Source organism: Panthera tigris, chromosome C2 (assembly GCF_018350195.1).
Source record: "Panthera tigris isolate Pti1 chromosome C2, P.tigris_Pti1_mat1.1, whole genome shotgun sequence".
In the NCBI taxonomy this organism is placed as follows: domain Eukaryota; kingdom Metazoa; phylum Chordata; class Mammalia; order Carnivora; family Felidae; genus Panthera; species Panthera tigris.
This window is the reverse complement of record NC_056668.1, coordinates 116,610,060-116,627,650: the sequence shown is the minus strand read 5'-3', so window position 1 is coordinate 116,627,650 and position 17,591 is coordinate 116,610,060. Positions and strand designations below refer to the sequence as shown.

Below are 17,591 nucleotides of genomic sequence, written 5' to 3'. Positions count from 1 at the left end.
TAGTTTTGTGGATACTCTCCTCAAAGGCAAAAAACAAATCTTATCTAAATATAGGTTAAACTAAGTGTCTCTCTGAAAATTGCTATTTATTAAATTACTGCTTATAATGTGCATATATGCATGTATCTGTGTTTTCTTATACATGTGCTCAAAAATTACTACATGTTGGTACAAAAGACAGCAAGGAGTGTTAGAAGGCAGGATTCACCTCATGTCTAAGTAAGTATGCTAAAGGGAACAAGACGAAGATAGTTAAGCTTGGACTGTGATGTTGAAGCCCCACTGATGGCGTCCTATTTCCCAAAGTAACCCAGGCGTTGGGCACTGTGGGTCTACAGACTGGGGAATCGGTTTTTGTTATCAAAAAGCAATGCCACACAGCTGTGTAGGGCAGGGACTGATATTTCCTGAAAAATGGAAACAGTCCCTTAGTAGCTGTTCTTTGAAAAGGTCACTCTTACGGAATTAAAAGATTTGAAAGAGCAGGTTAAGGTGGAGAGTACTCTCTCTCAGAGAGCCCAGAGAACCAGGTACTGAACACCATGCACCCTAGGAAGGAACTCCTGTTAGAGGAAACTATGTTTACTATTTTTATAAGAGGGAGAATAGTTAATACTTACTGAGCTTTATTATGTTCCAGGCACTGTTCTAACTACTTGACATCACCCTTCTATGGTAGGGACTATTATGATCCTGAATTTACAGAGCAAGAAATTGAGGCATAAGGAGGTTAAGTAACTTCCTAAAGAATCAATGGTGTCAATATGTGACAGAGTCAGAATTAAAACTCAAGCATTCTGACTGCAGATGCCCCTTAATTAAAATACTCCCTTTAGATCAAAGGCTAGGTAGAGGCTAGGAACACCCAAAACAGGACTCTATGGATGGCCTTGGCACTATAGACTGGAAGAGCCACTCTAGCTGGCGGCTGTTTTTTTTTAGGCCTTAAGTTTTGTACACACACACACACACACACACACACACACACCCCTCCTGTGGGATGTCATGGTACAGGAAAAAACAGCTTAGCTAGCAGAAAGCTGGCTTCAGAAAGAGTAAGAGGTGACCAGCATAGAGGCAAAGCAGTGGTCTGGGGTCCGCCAATGCTGACGAGACCAAACACCACCAGGAAGGGACACTCCCCCAAACTTCCAGAAGTTGTTTGGGATGAGAAATAAAGAAAGATGACACTTTTTGAGCAAGGCAAATTGGACAGAGGGTCAGATTCTGGTGAGCTGGGCATTAAAGGGGAGAGTGGCTTTTGAAGCTCATGAGGTCTGGGACATTTTGGTTACTCACAAAAACCCCACTCATGAGCATCATGAATTGTAGAACTATTTCTTCAATACTCACTGAGAACAAGGCTATGAAATGAATCAAGCATTCCTTTATTTGGGAAACATCCCACAAGCCCATTTCAAGGACGTGCTGCTGTGCCTGCTGCTAGAGACAGAAAGAGGTAGAAAGACACATCTGTCTTCAAGGACGTTCAGTTCTGCGTTAAATACACAGATTAAAAAATAAAAAGTGAATGGTTATCATGAAGCAAGTAACTTGTGCGATCAGATGTGGATTCACGGTGTGCGAAGAGATTAGAGAGGAGCAGTACAGGGTACCTAGGCAGAGGAGGTACCCTGTGGGTCTAGTGCTGACAGGTTAGACCCAGCCGGCACCTCCACAATGGGCAAAGGTTTTATGCGGGGGAGTAGGTGCGAAATGAACAGCTGCACAGGGGAAACCCATAATTGCAGGGGGGCAAGGTTATGTATGGAGACTGAGCAGACAAGGCTAGAAAGGAAGGAGGGAGTGATGATTATGAAGGATCTATACACTGTTCAAAGAACCTAAACCGTACGCCAATAAAAGAGAAAGTGAAGTGATCAGACTTACACTTGGACCCTTTGTAGATGAGGTTAGGTTAGGCAGGAGGTGCCTGCTGTGGGAGGGTCGACAGAAGGCAATGTAGGAAGTCTAATAAGTAACACTGAAGGGACAGTCCCATCTCAGTAACAGACTGGATATGAGGAAAGATTCTCACATTCTGACATGGGTCCCTGTGGCCTCCAGAAGAGAGAAAGAATAGAGGGAATGTGTTCCGGAGCAAGATGCCCAAGCTTTATTGCAGACCACTTAGCTTGAGATCTGGGGTCCTTCCAGGGGAAGTGGTCTACAGGCAGGTGGAAATGCAAGTTCAGACCACAGGAGACCGATATGGGTGGGGGCTAAGGGAGGCTTAAAGTCAAAGGAATTAAGGGCGTTAAAGACAAATACTTTATAGTAGTTCAAGTTCCTTCATGTTAATTACAGGGATCTAATTTGCATCTGTCATCATAGATAAGTACATAATTCAGCCACTAGGTGGCGATCACAATGAATTTTTGTTACTATATTTCATAACTGAAAATTCAGTTGTATGCTCTACTAGATAATGTTTTTTCAATTTATCTAGTCATTTGATTTAAATGACATACCCTACTCTCTTGTTAATTTTTTTTTGATACAGAGGAAAAGACACTTTCCCAGATGAGCAGAACATGGTTACAATCAATGTTACTTAAAAATGGTAGAGGGATACCTGGGTGGCTCAGTCGGTTAAGCGTCCAAATTTTGGTTTCAGCTCAAGTCATGGTATCACAGTTTGTGGATTCCAGCCCCACATCAGGCTCTGAGCTGACAATGCAGAGCCTGCTTGGGATTTTCTCTCTCCCTCTCTCTGTCTGCCTCTCCCCTGCTCAAGCTCTCTCAAAGACAGATTATGTAGATCATGTTGACAGTCACTGAAGTCAATTTAGAGAAATGGTCAGATATAGCATGATTATAATTTAGGACTGTCAACATTGTGGACTTAGTAGGAGTTGAGCTAGTAATGAGGGGTTATATTGGACCAGATCTATACAACATGCATATTTATGAGGGAAAGGGGAAAAGGAAACCCTGCTGTTTTCAGAAAACACCTCAAGGGCACAGGTTAACTGAGCTCCATGGATCTTGTGTCTAGAGCCAAAACAACATTTTTACCATGATCCTGTGGGTACTGAAGTTTCTTCTCCTCTCTCACAGACTAACTCAATGGTTTCCACCTCTAAATATACACTTAAATATATATTTAGAGAAATATTGCAGGGTGCCTGGGTGGCTCTGTCGGTTAAGGGTCCTACTTCATCTCAGGTCATGATCTCACAGTCTATGAGTTCGAACCCCGCATCGGGCTCCCTGCCGACAGCTCAGAGCCTAGAGCCTGCTTCAGATTCTGTGTCTCCCTCTCTCTCTGCCTCTCCCCTTCTCTCTCTTTCTCAAAAATAAAGATTTAAAAAAATTTAAAAAAAGAAATATTGCTACACTTCATCATTTTCTAAGTCATTAAAATGTATTTATGTAGAATCCTATTTCCTTCCTTACTTCAAAAGTAAGTGTATTTCTAATTTTAAAAATTTTAGACATTGCCCAATTACTTTCTTTCTTTTTTAAAGTTTATTTATTTTTGAGACAGACAGATAGCAAGCAGGGGAGGGGAAGAGAGAGAGAATCCCAAGCAGGCCCCATGCTGTTAGCACAGAGCCTGGTGCACGGCTTGAACTCACAAACCACGAGACCAAGACCTGAGCTGAAACCAGTTAGTTTGATGCTTAACCAAATGAGCCACCCAGGTGCCCCACTTTCTAAAAAGACTATAATAACTCAAATTTCTACTAACATCATGAGCATCCATTTCACTGAGTCACCAACAAGTAAATTCAGACTTCTAAAGATATTAGTGTAACTCCTTAGTCAGCACCCAAGGCCATTCACCTCCATTTCTCTTGCATTTGTCCCATGCATGTCTCATACCGGACCTTCATAACCTCATGCTTTTGTACAGATAGTTCTTTTTTTTTTTTTTTTTAATTTACATCCAAGTTACTTAGCTTAGTTAGCATATAATACAATAATGTTTTCAGGAGTAGATTTTAGTGATTCATCCCCTATGTATAACACCCAGTGCTCATCCCAACAAGTGTCTTCCTTAATGCCCCTTGCCCATTTAGCCCACCCCCCCATAGCCCCTCCAGCAACCCTGTTTGTTCTCTGTATTTAAGAGTCTCTTATGTTTTTGTCCCCCGCCCTGTTTTTATATTATTTTTGCTTCCCTTCCCTTATGTTCATCTGTTTTGTATCTTAAAGTCCTTGTATGAGTGAAGTCATATATTTGTTTTCCTCTGACTTATTTCACTTAGCATAATACCCTCCAGTTCCATCCACGTAGTTGCCAATGGCAAGATTTAATTCTTTTTGATTGCCGAGTAATACTCCATTGTATATATACATCACATCTTCTTTATCCATTCATCCATCAATGGACATTTGGGCTCTTTCCATACTTGGGCTATTGTTGATAGTGCTGCTATAAACATGGGGGTGCATGTGTCCCTTCGAAACAGCACAGCTGTATCCCTGGGATATATACCTAGTAGTGCAATTGCTGGGTCGTTCTATTTTTACCTTTTTGAGGAACCTCCATACTGTTTTCCAGAGTGGCTGCACCAGTCTGCATTCCCACCAGCAGTGCAAAAGAGATCCCCTTTCTCCACATCCTCGCCAACATCTATAATTGCCTGAGTTGTCCGTGTTAGCCATTCTGATAGGTGTGAGGTGGTATCACCTTGTGGTTTTGATTTGTATTTCCCTGATGATGAGTGATGTGGAGCATTTTTTCATGTGCCTGTTAGCCATGTACAGATAATTCTTTCTGCCAGGCATGGTTCCTTCCTCCTTTTCTTTGAGTGAGAAACTCCTCAGCAAGCCAGAAAAATTTGACTTCCTCAGTTAGGTCTTCCCTCAAATCCTTGTTAGAGCCAGTTACTGTCATCTTGGCCCTACAACATCTTCTTCATGTTTTCATAACGGAGCAAAGAGAATGCCATCAGGATTTGTACAACCTCCTTCCTCAGTAGCCTACAAATATATTCTAATTGACATCTGGTAAACTACTTGGCACTCTGGAAGCTTTCAATACTTATTTACTGAATCACTCAATTAATTACTCTTAAAAGCAATCTTAACTATTATCGTTTTCTGGAGAGGTGAAAAGAACCTTTCTGAATATTTAACCCACCTGGTACAAAATGGGAATTGTAGTCAGGAGGTGCATCAGGCCTTTGATCAGGAGACTTTATCTGATTGTCCTTCTCATCTGCAGGTTGTTCAGGGGCTGTGGGGATCACACCTTGGGAAAGGGAGAGGGGACATGATTTACAATGGAAGTGATAATGTAGTAACAGAATATATTCATTTTTTCTTATCCATGAATCTAACTATGAAACACACTACTATATTTTAAAGACACATGACTCTTTATGTATATTAGCTTTTAACCTCTTAATATGTATTGATGAATTTTCAGGCTGACTATAGATTTAAAAAAAAAAAAACTAAGCGATTATTCACATTGTGCTATGATCAAAGCGACACACTTTTACGTTAGTGGTCTGGCTGACTTCATGCTGATTCCTACCTACTTGAACTCCTTGCACATTTGCAAAAACTGTTTTCCCCACTGTGTGTTATGGATAACACAGTCATATATAGAGTGAATCTTATTTTTTCCCTAACCTCTTTTGGAAAATGACTGTGTTTAAATAAATTCAAAACATAACATGATAAATACGTAATGGCTTACAATGCAGTGGTACCACACACAACACATTTAGAGGTGGTTTAATCTACCTCTCCAGTAAAAGCAACCTTGCTTGCTGTAAATACTGCAAGGGAGGAACTGAACTCACTTTCCATGACGCTATCTTGTCCTCTTGTTGCAATCAGAGAAATGTCTCCTTGTATTCCCTACAAGGAAAAATTCTGAATCTCTTCACTAACTCACTTTTATTGCAAGAAAAGCCCAAGTCCCATAAATGTGGTGTTTCTTGCCTTCTGTCATCTCCTGCATTGCTGGGAAATGCAGGCCTGCTTTTGAGCCCTCCTCTATGCGGGCAGACTGTCATCACAGGTTAATTAAGATTATACTCCTCTTTGCAGACTTACTTTCTTACTTTTGTTTCCTTTATTTTCCCCACATATTTGAGAGATCTTTCAGTACATACGTGCCCACATAACTCCCTTTTAATCCTTTTCTGCCAAAGGTAGATAGAAATGTTCACATGTATAAATGAACATATACATGTTTTCTCCAAATGCTAAAAATAAGTAAATAAATAAACCTCAAAAGGAAATAAACTCCAATTTTTTAGGAAAAAAATCACACAATTCACATTTGAAAATAAAGCGTATTAAAATTTATTCATAAAAATTTACCTGACATTTTGAAGAATTCCAATTAGTCCTGAAAAATAAAACATTTTTTTAAGTTTATTTATTTTGAGAGAGAGAGAGAGAGAATGAGCAGGGGAGAGGCAGAGAGAAGGGGACAGAGGATCTGAAGCAGGCTCTGAAGCAGGCTCGGTGCTGACAGCAGAGAGCCCGAAGTGGGGCTCGAACTCACGAACTATGAGATCAAGACCTGAGCCAAAGTTGTACGTTTAACCGACTGAGCCAACCCAGGCACCCCCAAAATAAAACATTTTAATACTTTAAGATCTATGTATGGTTACTATTATGACTTAGTGATACATGTAAAGATCTGTAATTTTTTTAGCTGTCAGTTACCTTTCATTCATTCCTTCATCAATTTAACAAATACTTACTGAGCACCTATTATGTACCAGGCACTATTATGGATGTTGAAAATATAGCAGTATGAAACTAATATAACACTGTATGTGAACTATACTGGAATTAAAATAGAGGAAAATAAAGAAAGTATAGCGGCAAACCAGATGGGCACTCCTGAAGCTTATATTCTAGTGGAGTGAGACCTAAAAACATGTCAAATACATAAGTTTAAATTTAGATACAGATAGTAAATTTAAATTTAGTTTTAGATAGTCACATAATTTCCATTTGAGATAAATCATAATAATGTGTTCACAAAAGACCTATATACCTGGCTGACATTTTTGAAGAGTTCTAATGAGTACTAAAAATAAAATGTTTTAAAGCTCTAATATATTTACACCAACTTATACATTATTACTTAGTAATACAAGTAACAGGTTTTGTGGGGTTTTTTTAAGTTTATTTATTTCATTTGAGAGAGCACACACATGTGAGCAAGCGAGGGAGGGGCAGAGAGAGTCCCAAGCAGACTTCATGCTCAATGTGGAGCTTGATGCAGGTCTCAGTCTCACAACCGTGAGATCATCAGATACTTAACCAACTGAGCCACCCGGATGCTTGATTTTGTGATTCTTGTCTACAAAAATTACATTTTGTAATTTGAATTACATTTGTAATTCATTTGTATTTTTCAATTACAAATTCAATTACATTTGTAATTACATTTGTAAAGTGAATTACATTTCACTAAGTTTTGTATTAATTCAACAAATATTTACTGGGCACCTATTGTGTAGGCACTACTATAGATGTTGAAAATACAGTAATAAACCAGAGAAACAGTTGCCCATCATGCCGGAGATCCTAATATAGTGCCATGAGATTAAAAACACATTAACAAATATTTCAGACTAAATTGAGGTAGTACAGTTATAAAGAAACAAAGTAAACAGTTCAGGAAAAACATGGATGGCAGTCCTAGGAGGGAACTTTGAGCTATTTGAACCACAAAAGGCGGCATTACACTAAAAATGTAGGAAGAGAGTTGTAGGACAACAGGAAATATGTGCAAAGGCCCTGAGGTGGCACTGAGTTCGGAATACTCAGGGGTGACAAAGAGGTCAGGTATGACTGGGACACAAGGAATGAGGAGAACGGAGGGAAGAGATGGAGACAAGCCTGATCACACCTGAAGGCTGAGGCAAAACATTTGCGATTTGCTGTAACTGCAGCTGGGAAATCTTCGGAGGACTTTCAGTCAGTGGAGTGATGAGATCTGATTATACTCTATCTTGAGGGGGCAACAGTGGAAGTACGCAGTGAAGACGGGATGGCAGCAGCAATCCAGGTGAGCCCGATGCTGGCTTAGACAAGCAGGTAACACGGACAGGGTGAAATGTGGTCAGAAGCAGAACCTGCAGGAGTTTCTGATGCACTAAGAGGAGTCAAGATTGGGTGTCAGTGTTCAGGCCAGGGTACCCGAGTTGATGACAATGCCATTAACTGAACTAGAAAGGAAGATGGTAGGGGAAATGGCGGGGGCTGGGGAGGGTAGGAATCAAAAGTTCAGGGGCGCCTGGGTGGCTCAGTCAGTTGAGCGTCCGACTTCGGCTCAGGTCATGACCTCATGCTCGTGAGTTCCAGCCCCGTGTTGGGCTCTGTGCTGACAGCTCCGAGCCTAGAGCCTGCTTCAGATTCTGTGTCTCCCTCTCTCTACCCCTCCTCCGCTCATGCTCTGTCTCAAAAATAAATAAACATTAAAAAAAATTTTTTTTAAAGTTCAAACTAGGCATGTTTTAAGAGACCAAAATAAGTTTATTTCATTTAAATAAACAGTAGATATATGTAAACATTATGAGAATAACTCAAGAGAAATAAACCAGAAGTTGAGATGGGATTTGAAACAAGGGGTGGGGAGAGATTTCAGGAATTCATTCAAGATAATAAAAAAAAAAAGTTATTATCAGGGAAAGGAATTTTAAGATTTTTGAGTTCTGGACGGTAACAATTAACAAGGAGAACATCAACAAAGGCTATTATTTACTGAATACTTATCTAATGTCAGACAACAGGTTGAACACTTTCCATATATTATTTTTAATCATATTATCTCGCTCATACATAAATGGTCAACCCTGCTAAAATCAAGTACTTCTTAATTCAAAGTTTCTTTTGGATTTTCATTCCAACGTTTCGACCTATTCATTAGATCACAAAATGTGGTCATTTGTGTAGTTCGAACTGAGTAGCAAGTTATCAATGCAGAGTAGGTATGTCGAAGAAACATCAGATCACCATATAAGACAGTAGTCAATATGGATACTGAGTCGACTCACTGAATACCACCATGGCATAAGCCAGTGTGTAGATTTCCAGCTCACGTGACTGTCTTGCCAAGCATGGGTCAAATACCATCAACCTTGTACAATTTCCACTCACATCTGGAACTTCAGCTAGTTGTACAAAGTCCTATGTGTCTTAAAGGCTAAAAAAGTATTCTGGGGCACATCAAAAAGCCAGACCCAATTGCAGACCAACCAAGGAGGACACGGAATGGATCCTATACCTTCAGTGATGGTAACTTCTGGTATTTAGAAAATGACCACACCTTTCTAGAATCTTAAATTCTGGACACTCCTAGGAATATACCCTCAAGTGACTCTTACACATTTACAGAGAAGGTATATACAAAAATGTTGACAACACTGTTCATATTAAAATAAATTCAAAACATCCCTAATGTCCATCAATGGTACATTGAATAAATAAATTCTGCTACATTCATATGATACAAGAGCCTACTGTAGTGAAAACAAACTATAGCCATACACATCAAGAGAGATGAATCTCAACACTACTACGACACTAACCAAAAAAAAAAAAAAAAAAAAGCCATTGGAGAACACATATATATCATTTAAGAATGTTCAACAGTGGAAAAATGATATTTTTTCTCTGATACATATATGGGGGAAACTTTAAGGAAATGTTAAGGAATACACAAAATTCAGGAAAATGGTTTCACACGGAGATCCGGTGTGGGGCAAGTGCTCAGTAGTGGCCTACAGGGGCTTGATATTCCTCCTAATCTAATTCTAACAGGGTGGTGGAAACAGGAGTGATGGGTTCTTACTAGTCTTTAGAAGGTACATATTTGTTTAAATAGGCATGTGTCTGACATGATTTCACAATAAAAAAGAACTATTTGACAGTTATATGTGGGAATAACCTTCTAACTAAACATATGCTTTTCCTTTCTACCTTAATCCTGGGAACTGTACACCATGAAGAAACAGTGATGGAGACAAATTAGAACAGATTAAGTGCCTTAATGAAAAGGAGTAAATTATCCATCCATCCAAACTATCTATAGTGGCAAACGGTAGAATGCAAAAGCAGAAAATTTTAACAACTGCTGAATTTAAGTCAAGATAGAGATTTGAATATTTTTTATGTTCAAGATAAAAACTTGAAAGAAGAAACACAGAATTCTGGACCCCAAACATGAAGCAGTACCTCTGGGGTCCAGGTCGGGAAATCTGTACTTTTAATACAGCCCCAAGGGATCCTTGTGTTCAGGCTTGTTTGAGGCTGATCTTGTGCAAAGAAAAATAATAGCTCTCAACCATGCCAGGCAGAACTTAGAATTCAAATCTGATTTAAGTGATTGAGTAGCAACTTGAAAAAAAAATACCAATCTTTAAATTTTAAAAAATTTATTAAAATCTTTTACAAAGCAGCAAACATCAAAATCAAATGTATGTACATACTACCTCACAAGCTGCAGGTGTTCACAGAATTCGTTTACCTCTCCTCTCCTTTCAGATGCTCATTTCTTTTCCTTTTTCACCCCAAATTCTCTTCCCGCTGTTATAAAATTTTACTATATGGCTTTATCCAGAATGTTACATAAGGCAGGATAATTTCCAGTTGGTACGAGCATGAATGTTGTAACTTAATCCTCCCTTAACATTCAATGGATTGTTTTCAGATTTCCCAATCACCGAGCAAGGACAAAAAGTGCCATAGGTTGACAGGAGGCTGAGTTTTGGCTTTACATCAGATGGAATTCAGATTAAAAAACTGAACTGTGTCTCCATAACAAGTCAGCGTGACGTGGCCCCAAGAGTTATGAATTCCAAAGGTCTTTTGCATTTTCAGGGCTTAGGCTGCATACGGGGGAATCTAAGCCAACTGGCACGTAATAAAGAGGGAAAGGAGACGTGGGCTGGATAGGACGAGGTGGTTTGCTGTTTTGCAAGGCAGCAAACCTGATAGCGTAAATGGAATCCTACAGCAAGAGAGCATTTACATGGGTTCCTCTTGCTGTGTAGAACACTGCAGCTGTGCTGTATCTTGCTCGTCAGTTCCACCTTTGTGAACAGTGACATACTAGGAAAGCTCAATGAAACCACAAGCTCCGGAGCCATAACATGGTTATTTGAAACTTCAATCATAAAACTGAGAATAATGAGAATAATGGTCAGCTTTTTACAGTTGAATGTTTACTGGAATCTGTCCTGGCATCTTGGCAAGGGAGCCTCTGGACATGTGATAATCTTGCAATTTTCTAGGCAGAAGTCTTGGAAATTTGCTAATGCAGACTAAGACCTCGGGCTCTGCCCGTTTCCAGTGCCTTCAACCGTGAGAGGAGAGAAACGCAAAGCAGGAGGTCACTGTCTGTACAATTCCTGTTTCTTCCTGGAAGGGCAGGAAAAACAGCTGGTTCCTGCAAAGTCGTAGTCCATCTACCACAATTGTCCATTTGGGTTTAACATGGAACTTCTAGATGACATCCTTTGTATTCAAGGTAGGAATACTTGAAGGAGAGACTGGTGCACACCAGCACACTTCACATAGTATGAACAGTGGTTCAGATAGAGACAGATCCCAGGTATCCCTAACGGCTACGTGACTTTGAATGACTACTCTGCTGTTGGGTTATCTGTTGTGTCATGGGCAGCATGGCAGTTGGATCCACCTCCAAGAATGAAATGGTACACTCAGCACTTAAAACAGTGCCTGGTACATAGCAAATCCTCAACAAACATGCATTATTACTATAATTTCACTAGGTAAAATAAACCAGCTGGTGAAGAGACCAAGAATAAGTTTCAGCATTCAAATGTAGTATAAAAAAAGACCTGTCTGCCATTCAGCCACTTAATATGCATTACTAAGCATCCCTGGTGAAGACTTTATACTGGGTTTCAAACTGACACCAATAACTCCCCATCTTCTGCCACCAGTGAGTATGGTTCTAGCAGACATGATTTTACGAGCACTGTAATGAGTTTCAAATTGGAAAGGACTAGGAGAAAATGGAGGCATTGCTAGAGGGCTTTTTCTATTTGTAGCTAAATGAAAGACAAATGAGTTAGAGTACATCTTACATGTTCCACAGGATTTGCTTTTACCTTTTAGTAAGGTAGTGACATTAATTATATTATTCAGATAAATGGATTTGTCCAGTAATTGACTTTAAAAATAGAAGACAAAGTTATGTTAAAGACATCTTCTAAAAATTACAATATTCATTACAGTTCCAAGATATAAGTATTGAAGTTATTTTTTTTAATTATCCTGCATTATGAAAAACTGAGTATTTTATGTCTATATTAGTGTAATACTTCATGGCATATATTTGAGATAATATATGTGTACATGGTTAGAAGTAATATTACATTTGATTTATTTGAAAGTCTTGATAAAACTTAAGAAATGTAAATGTTGGTTTTTGGGGTTTTTTTCAAACATTCATACTTTGTAAACCTCTTATTTCACAATAATCCATGTTGGGTAGATATAAAATAATATGCTAATAATCCTAGGAATGTATATATGGTTTGCTTTAAAAAGAAATATCTATTAGGCTTTGATTAATCTCTCATGTATTAACCATTTTTTTTCCATTTCCACAGGAAGTGATGACTACTCACTTTCGGTTGTTACATATAACTTAGTGATATATATGAAAGATTTTGTCTGGCTTTTGACCCAGGATCTGGGAGAAACTTCCAAACCCTTGGGATCTCCTGCGTGATAGGAGTGTCTTTTTTTTTTTTTTTTTTTTAATGTTTATTTACTTTTGCAATAGAGAGACAGAGTGCCAGCAGGGGAGGGGCAGAGAAAGGGAGACACAGAATCCGAAGCAGGATCCGGGGTCTTAACTGTCAGCACAGAGCCCGATGCGGGGCTCAAACTCACGGAACTGCGATCATGACCTGAGCCAAAGTCTGATGCCTAACAGGCTGAGCCATCCAGGCACCCTAGGAAATATCTTTATTATTCATGGTAGGCCCTTGGATCACACTTAGGATTATGCTAAGGAGATGTCACTGAATGGGGACTGATCATACCAGAAAGATCACCATGTGATTAAGAGGGTGGTATTTTATTGATCTCATGACCTCTGGGGAGATGGACGAGGCTCTAGATTTAGTTCAATCACTTGCCAATGATTCAAGTAACCATGGCTATGTAATGAAACCCCAATAAAAACTCTAGCCATCGAGGCTTGAGCAAGCTTCTGGTTGGTAAACACAACTGTATGTTGGGAGGGGACGCATTCTGACTCCACAAGAAAGAGGCATGAAAATTTCAATTTGAAACCCTAAAAGACCTCACCCTATGTGTCTCTTCATTTGACTGGTCTTGATTTTTACGCTTCATAATAAAACCCACATTGTAAATGTAACACTTAGAATTCTGTGAGTCATTATAGTGAATGATCAAACCTGAGGTGCTGAGAACCCCTAAATTTGTAGCCAGTTGTTCAGAAGTGTGGGTGACCTGGGGATCTCTGAACTAACGGGTATCTTATGGGGTGGCAGTTTTATTGGGTATTGTACCTTTATATTCATGCAGTCTGTGTTAACTCTGGGTGGTTAGTTTCAGAACGGACCTATACTTAAAAGAGTTTTTGAAAAGTTGCTAAACTATTACAAATAGAAGCACACATATATATATATATATATATATATATACACATATATACATATATATATATTTCTGATTACAAAAATAAAACATCATCATTTGTAAAACATCAGTAAGTATAAAGAAATGAACAGAACTCTTAAGGCAACCTTCCAAAAATAACTATTCTTAAAATGTGGGGAACGTCTTGTGTGTGTATGCATGCATGTATGTCTTTGTTTCTGTGTGTATGCATGGGAGGGGTTTTATAATAAATATTATTAGAAATACTGTGAACAAATATGTGTTTAAGTAGAAGGTACCAATAAACTACCTTAACTTATTCAAACTATTCAATTTTTATTGTTCACACTTTTCTGGTATTATGACTAATGTTACATGATTTCCATTTGCATAAATATTGGCACAAACTTCTGACTATTCCCTTATAATTCCCTTGTAATTAAATAATTTAAGAAGGATGTGTATTCTACAGGTCAATGTTTTTACAACTTAGGAAACATTTTGCCAAGTTATCTTCTTTTTAGCAAGGCTCCTTCAGTTTAAACCCAAATCATGTGAGTGACCATCTCAGTGTTAATAAATATCATTTTCCTTTAAATTTTACCAATTTGGTAAGTGAAAAATTTATTTTGTATTACCATGCCATTAAACATAATTCTTAATTCAATAAATTTTAAAAATAATTTGTTTCCTGAATTTCTTGAGAGACAGAGAGAGAGAGAGAGAGAGAGAGAGAGAGAGAGAGAGAGAGAGAGAGAGAGAGAGAGAGAGGGAGAGAGAGAATCTTAACCCAGCTCTGCCCTCAGGTGGAGCCTGACACGTGGCTCGATCTCACAACCTTGAGATCATGACCTGAGACAAACTCAAGAGTCGATACTTAACCCACTGAGCCACACAGGCACCCTTTGAAAGAGAAATTTTAACTGGTATGGTGTCTTATAGATTTTAAATAATCACTAATGCAAAAATATTACAAAATAGCAGGTACTCAAGTACTGTATGGAAGGAACTTTTATTTACACATTCAAAAGGACTGTTCATTCTTCCTTTTTAAGTGACCCTTTATATACCTATTGCTAATTAAACATATAAAGTTTGTATTCACTTCTTTGAAGAAGCAAGACAAAGACAAACGGACATTTAATGCACGCCTACAGAAAGAGCTCCCAAAATTGGAGGTTTAAAAGCAACAGATGCATTGTTTCTATTTAGCTTGCCAATGGATTCTGGATTGAATATTAATATAACTAATGCAATTACCTTTCTGAAAGAGAGAAAATCCAAATTAACACCTGTTAAAGGTACCCTCTGTGAAATCACCGCTAAAGAAGAAATTACTTCCAATCAGATTTGACAGGAATACCCAAAAATATGGCCTCTGAGCCTCCTTAAATCTTATACATTTAGGGTTTAACTAGGTTTTCTACAGTAAATGCACTAGACTTGTTATCTGTTCTTTTGCCCAGTGCCTTTTTTTTTTTTTTTTTTTTTTTTTTTTTTACATTTTTTTATCTTACATTAAGAGATTAAAAAGGTTGGGCTGCCCAAGAACTGATCATGTTTTTTTTGCTTCTCTTCCCTTATTTTCATCTGTTTTGTCTCTTAAAGTCCTCATATGAGTGAAGTCATGTGATTTTTGTCTTCCTCTAATTTCGCTTAGCATAATACCCTCCAGTTCCATCTACGTTGTTGCAAATGGCAAGATTTCATTCTTTTTGATTGCCGAGTAATGCTCTGTTGTGTGTGTGTATATATATATATATACACACACCACCTCTTCTCTATCTATTCATCCATCGATGGACATTTGGGCTCTTACCATACTTTGGCTATTGTTGACAGCGCTGTTATAAACATTGGGGGGCATATGTCCCTTTGAAACAGCATATCTGCGTCCCTTGGAGAAATACCTAGTAGTGCAATTGCTGGGTTGTAGGGTAGTTCTAGTTTTAACTTTTTGAGGAACCTCCATACTATTTTCCAGAGTGGCTGCACCAGCATGCATTCCCACCAACAATGCAAAAGAGACCCTCTTTCTCCACATCCTCACCAATGTCTGTTGTTGCCTGAGTTGTTAATGTTAGCCATTCTGACAGGTGTAAGGTGGTATCTCATTGTGGTTTTGATTTGTATTTCCCTGATGATGAGTTAAGTTGAGCATTTTTTCATGTGTCAGTGGGCCATCTGGATGTCTTCTTTGGAGAAGTGTCTATTCCTGTCTTTTCCCCATTTCTTCACTGGATTATTTGGTTTTTAGGTGTTGAGTTTGACCGGTTCTTTGTAGGTTTTGGATACTAACCCTTTATCTGATAAATCGTTTGCAAATATCTTCTCCCATTCTGTCGGCTGCCTTTTAGTTTTGCTGATTGTTTCCTTCGCTGTGCAGAAGCTTTTTATTTTGATGAGGTCCCAGTAGTTCATTTTTGCTTTTGTTTCCCTTGCCTCCACAGACGTGTTGAGTAAGAAGTTGCTGCGGGCAAGATCAAAGACATTTGTGCCTGCTTTCTCCTCGAGGATTATGATGGCTCCCTGTCTTACACTGAGGTCTTTCAGAACTGATCATCATTTTTACAGCCAATGTTTCAAATCAGAATCTGATCTATTAATAATGATCCTTTTTTATCTTTAAATTGTATTCAGTAGGCAGTACACAGATAGTAATTTCATAAAAAGCTTTGGATACTATGACAGAGGTGGAAACAGAGGCCCAGAGAAGTTATTTAAAGACTTTTCCCCAAGGATGTACAGCCACTGAAGTACTGCCAGCATGTGACCAACAATCCAGTCCCCCCACTGCCAGACTACAATGTGTTGCTATCCACCTGTGCCTTCCTCTTATCTACCGCAGCCACACCAGAACTCTTCCGTATTTACCTCTGAGGTAGGGTGGAGTGGAAAAATAATAAAAAAAAAAATACAATTTAACAAGCCACTTTTCCTTGTTCTGGTGATAACCTTGGTAGAATCAAAAGGCAGACACAACTAGTTCAAGTATGCTTCTTTTTGAATATGAAATTCATTTCATAACCAAGTAGGTCTGGTCTTTGAATCATTCCTACGGTAATGGGGATACATTTATATTAATCCATCTATTTTGGCTCAGGACAAGTTTTGTGGATTACAAATACACTAATTCATATGTGATATTACCATGGATAATGTTAGCTGTAAATGTTAAACTCAGTCAGTTTACTTATTTTACTGAATGCAATGAGTATGTGAAGAATTCATTCCTTTAAATACTACTTTTTAAATACTTTTTTTTTAATTGTAGAGAGAGAGCACAAGCTGGGGAGAGGGGCACAGGGGGAGGGAGGGAGGAAGAGAGAGAGAGAGGGAGGGAATCCATCTTAAGCAGGCTCCATGATGAGCATGGAGCCTGACGTGGGGCTTGATCCCACAATCCTGGGATCATGACCTGAGCTGAAATCAAGAGTCAGATGCTCAACCAACCGAGTCACCCAATTGCCCCTGAAGAATTCATTTCACAAAAAAATTCTACAGTAAGATTTCTCATGATATAAACAGAGCTCAGGAAGAAAGTGCTTTTCAAGGGCCTCCTCAACCTTCCTCCCTGGGAAAATGGTCCAAGAGGAGATCATGTTTATAAAAGGGAGTACTAGGGTCTCACCTACTCTACTATTGCCCAACAGATCTGCTGGACCAAAATGAAAACACTTTTCTGTCTTGGAGGTGGTATCATGTGGTGGAGAGAGTGTAGAGGAGTGAAGAGTGGCCTCCTGGTAAGGAATCTTAAAGGGAATGGGGGAAAGAAAATTAGCAGCAGCTACAAGCAGAAACAGTTTTGAAAAAGTAGGGGCTTTAAAGGGGATTAAATTTTGGTGGAAGCCCTACTAGAACGTAAGTCTCCTAAAGGAAGAGATTTTTACTTATATAACTCCTTACACATTCTGGATCACGACAGAGCACAGGATTTATGCATTTTACAGGCATCCGTTTCCCTGCATTAAAAAAAAAAAAAAAGGTGTTGTATATTCTAA

General features: G+C 38.8%; 1 protein-coding gene across 6 annotated transcripts in view; it reads right to left on the bottom strand.

Moving 5' to 3' along the window:
• The window catches only part of PLSCR4 (phospholipid scramblase 4), a 50,932-nt gene that overhangs the window by 15,948 nt on the left and 17,393 nt on the right, over window positions 1-17,591 (bottom strand). For 2 of the 6 annotated variants that reach the window (XM_042956270.1, XM_042956273.1), the window contains exons 2-3: window positions 6,289-6,316; window positions 5,093-5,203 (exon numbers count right to left, since the gene is read on the bottom strand). In XM_042956270.1, the coding sequence (XP_042812204.1) occupies window positions 5,093-5,203; window positions 6,289-6,295 (118 nt within the window). In that variant the 5' untranslated portion in view covers window positions 6,296-6,316. Of the gene's footprint in view, window positions 1-1,353; window positions 2,435-5,092; window positions 5,204-6,288; window positions 6,317-15,889; window positions 15,912-17,496; window positions 17,553-17,591 lie in introns of those variants that run through there. The other 4 variants (XM_042956271.1, XM_042956272.1, XM_042956275.1 and 1 more) reach the window with 4 other exon arrangements.